This window comes from Nicotiana tomentosiformis, chromosome 11 (assembly GCF_000390325.3).
Source record: "Nicotiana tomentosiformis chromosome 11, ASM39032v3, whole genome shotgun sequence".
NCBI classification, from domain to species: Eukaryota; Viridiplantae; Streptophyta; class Magnoliopsida; order Solanales; family Solanaceae; genus Nicotiana; species Nicotiana tomentosiformis.
Genome location: NC_090822.1, coordinates 30,751,769 through 30,755,939, shown reverse-complemented (window position 1 = coordinate 30,755,939; position 4,171 = coordinate 30,751,769). Strand labels below are relative to the sequence as shown.

The following is a 4,171-nucleotide window of genomic DNA, read 5'->3' as shown; positions in this document are numbered from 1 at the left end:
ACTCTGGAACCTCTTGATCAGATCTTCATCAAAGTCGACCACAGGTTTTGGGACCACTGATATTGGGCGTTTGGCGACACCTGACTTGACGAAAGACTTGGAGATATGTGGAACAGGTTTAGGGAGTGACCATGCCTTTCCTTTCAAACTTTTAGCCCTTTTCACGTCCTTCCCTGTGAGTGTGAATCCCAAACCAAATGTACCGAAACTTTCACGTGGACATACCGGATGCACAATACCCTGCAGAGATGAACCCAGACCTTTGCCTAGCAGAAAACTATTCTTCAACATTTCATTTGCTACCATGACGGACGCGGATGGTATCTTCGGACCTGGAGTGCATTCTCCTTCGGGAATTTTCTCGACAGACACTGTTTCGAACATTTGGTAAACCCAAGGCCCTTTATCATCTTCAACTTCAATAAATGGAACGATTGTGTCATTGTAAGCAGATAAGTTCTCATCACCGTGCACAACTATTTCCTGCCTGTCCCATTCGAACTTTACCATTTGATGCAGAGAAGACGGGATTGCCTTGACAGTATGGATCTAGGGCCTGCCCAACAATAAGTTATAAGAGACAGCCACATCTAGCACTTGGAACTCCATAGTGAACTCAGCCGGCCCTATTGACAAATTAAGCATTATATCACCGACAGAATCTTTCCCTCCTCCATCAAAGCCTCGAACGCATACATTATTAATGTGGATCCTTTCAGTGCCAATCTTCAACTTTCGCAAAGTGGACAGAGGGCAAATATTTGTACTAGAACCGTTATCCACCAGTACCTTTGAGACAGCAGAATCCTCGCACTTCACTGTGAGATAAAGAGCTCGATTGTGTTCTGTACCCTCTATAGGGAGTTCATCATCTGAGAAAGTGATCCTGTTTGCTTCGAAAATCTTGTTAGCAATCTTTTCCAAGTGGTTCACCGTGATCTTATCAGGAACATGGGCCTCGTTCAAAATCTTCATCAGGGCTTTGCGGTGTTCATCTGAATGTATCAGCAAAGACAAAAGAGAGATCTGAGCTGGTGTTTTCCTCAACTGTTCTACAATGGAATAGTCTTGCATTTTCATCTTTTTTAGGAATTCCTCAGCCTCTTCTTCGGTGACCGGCTTTTTTACTGGGATGTGGCCGTCCTTGAATAGCTTGGTTTTCCTCATTTCTTCTGGGGTAAAACATCTCCCAGAACGAGTCAGTCCTCCGGTTTCATTGACTTCTTCCTCTACTTCTTTCCCTTTGTATGTTTCTATCACCTGTTTGTAATTTCACGGGACGGCCTTTGTGTCAACCATTGGTAACTGGGTCACTGGCTTAATAATAACGGGGGTAACACGAGCCCCTTCCACGATTATGACAGGCTTGCCCGGGACCCCTGGCATGATCACTTTTTGCTTTTTCTGGTTCGCTTCAACATCAACCGGAGGCTCTTTCACAACCAATACAGATGGCTTCACCGACACCCCTTTAACTGTCAAGGACATTGCTTTACAGAATCTAGAGCTTCGACTGGATTACTTTCGCTAGCCCGGATAATCATGACAGACTTGGAAGAGTTTTTGGGCTCCCCATCCTTATGAACTATCTCTATCATATGTGTCTCTACATGGGCCGGCAAAGGATTTTGGTTGATGTTTGGCGCCTCCGGGCTCTGGACCACAATTTGATTTGTATCAATAAGCTCTTGGATCGCCCTCTTCAAATGCCAGCACTTCTCCGTGTCGTGCCCCGGGGCATCAGAACAATATGCACATCTAAGGGAGTAATCAAGGTTCCTTGGAGGCGGATTTGGTATCTTTGGCTCAATCGGCCTTAAAACGTCCAACTGCCTCAACCTCTGAAACAAACTGGTATAGGACTCTCCAAGAGGGGTGAAGGTTTCTTTTCGCTGCTGCCTCTCTTTTCTGTAATCTGGCCTTGGTCAAAAACTTGGACCAGTAGGGTTTTGGTATGGTTATGGGAGCGTATAAGGATTTTGTGGAGTTGGAGCATGCCATTGTGGGTAGGGAGGGGGTTGAGCATATGACTGTGCGTGGTGAACATGGTATTGGGGTAGCTCGACAGAATATTGAGGGTCTTGTGGTGGGAAATAATGCTGGGATGGATTATATGGAGCTTGGGTGTAGGTTTGAGGCCGGGGTTGAGTTTGGGTGTACTGGTGAGGCGGACCCCTTGGGCCACGCCATGATCCGGAGACAAACATAGCGACATCTTCTTTCTTCTTTTTGCCTAACAGGCTTCCAGTGCCACTTTGAATTGCTTGTGTGGTTGCTTTTATGGTAGAGTAGCTCATGATCTTGCTTGGCTTGAGTCCCTCTTCCACCATTCCTCCCATTTTTACCACATCGTTGAAGGACTTACCTATGGCTGAGATCAAATGGCCAAAGTAAGTGGGCTCTAGGGCTTGACGAAAGTACTCGACCATCTCATCTTCTTCCATCGGAGGGTAGACTCGTGCAGCTTGTTCTTTCCATCTGAAACCATATTCCCTAAAGCTTTCATTGGGCCTCTTCTCTACCTTGGTCAAAGATTGGCGATCCGGGACAATGTCTATATTGTACTGAAAGTGCCAAGCAAAGGCCTGAGCCAAGTCATCCCATGTGTACCACCTGCTAGTGTCTTGGCGGGTGTACCACTCTAAAGCTGCCCCACTCAGACTCTGACTGAAATATGCCATTAATAATTCATCTTTCCCACCGGCGCCTCTCATATTGCTGCAGAAGCCTCTCAAATGGGCCAAGGGATCTCCATGTCCATCGTACAGGTCAAACTTGGGCATCTTGAACCCAGCGGGCAGTTGAACATCTGGAAATAAGCATAAATCCTTGTAAGCCACACTTACTTGGCTTCCTATCCCTTGCATGTTCTTCAAAGATTTCTCTAGGCTCTTCACTTTCCTGAACATCTCGTCCTGCTCCACATTCCAGGATGGTTTCTCAGTTTCGACAAGAGGTTCAAAGTGAGGGGCATGGGAATAAGGATTCGCGACTTTGAAAGTTGGTTCCGGAACATAATATTGGGTATCTGGGGCTTGGAACGCGGGTTCACTAGAAGATCTGTGAAGGGTACTTCGCAGAGGGGCTGCGAAAATAGGAGCGGATGTCGGAGCAGGGTATGCGGTTGTTTTGGCTGGTGGAGCATAAAAGGTTTGGGACGAGGTGCTAGGGTAGTGGCGATAAGGGGTAAAGCCTGGTGCGTGCTGAGGGGAAAGATCAATGGTAATGGGATCTTGGGCTTGTGACAGTGGTGGGATGAAAGCGGGATTTTCTGGGTAGTTAGCGGGGAATGAAGGTGGAGGATGCCCCCTGACCCAGGCTTGATACATTTCTGCCATCTGATGCTTCAACCTGTAGACCTCCTCTTTCAATTCAGACTCCGATTCTGCAATCTCCCTTGGCGGGTCGGTAACACCCGTATCCAATTCTTTGCTAGTCATGACTGCCTTGCACTTTGATCTGGTGTTATAGGGGTGACTTGCCAGGATGCCAACAAACTAACCACCTAAAACAGAACCTAGCTTTATGCACACACAACAACTTGGTCAGTTTTAAAGCAATTTACAAATAGGTAATCGCATATTGGGGATGCAATGCACCTGAGCAGTTAAACATTTCTAAATGCTTTGCGACGGCTCATATGTTTCATCCCGGCTTTTCCAAATTCTCCAATCCTGATTTTTTCCTCTCTACTTTGCTATGTTTCGCTCTTTTAATACTTATTCTTTCCTCTTTTCTTTAGTTTGGCCCCTCTTTTCTTTCTTCCCACATTTTCTCTCTTTTTCTCTCTCTTCTTCTCTATTTTATTTTAAGAATATGATCGAATCCTATGTGGATTGCCTACGTATCATGACGCCGCATGAATCAGATCATTACGTAGTTTAGAGAAATAGATCCGAAATAATTTGTTTCATTAATGAAAGACATCTTTTTTGATTTTCTATTACAAGGACTAAAGTAGCGATGACTGCAAAAGGAAAATATACAGACTCGAAATAAAGTAATAGACAACCTTGAAAAAGACGAACAAGACTCAGAGAAAGTAAAACACAGACTACTAAAGGAAATCAAAAATACATAAGAGCCTCCACTGGTACTCCGGAGGCTTGCGGGACATCAGCCGGTCTCTGCACGGGCCTACGGGCAATATCTTCTTGAAGGTGGTCTAGGT

At 45.6% G+C, this 4,171-nt stretch overlaps 1 protein-coding gene across 1 annotated transcript; it reads right to left on the bottom strand.

Annotated features, from left to right (window-relative positions):
* Positions 1–549: 549 nt before the first annotated feature.
* On the bottom strand, positions 550–3,440 carry LOC138901207 (uncharacterized). The gene is made up of 4 exons (XM_070188951.1): positions 2,366–3,440; positions 1,393–1,475; positions 1,016–1,260; positions 550–886 (listed from the first exon to the last, which is right to left on the bottom strand). Exons 1-4 carry the CDS (start codon positions 3,438–3,440, stop codon positions 550–552), a joined length of 1,740 nt encoding a protein of 579 aa, XP_070045052.1.
* Positions 3,441–4,171: the final 731 nt, after the last annotated feature.

Coding starts and splice junctions, on each gene's coding strand:
- LOC138901207 (XM_070188951.1), bottom strand. CDS start 3,440: ATGACTAGCAAAGAATTGGATACGGGTGTTACCGACCCGCCAAGGGAG. Junction 1,476..2,365: donor CCATTTGATCTCAGCCATAG/GTAAGTCCTTCA, acceptor TGTCCTTGACAG/TTAAAGGGGTGTCGGTGAAG. Junction 887..1,015: donor CCAGCTCAGATCTCTCTTTT/GTCTTTGCTGAT, acceptor CGAAGCAAACAG/GATCACTTTCTCAGATGATG.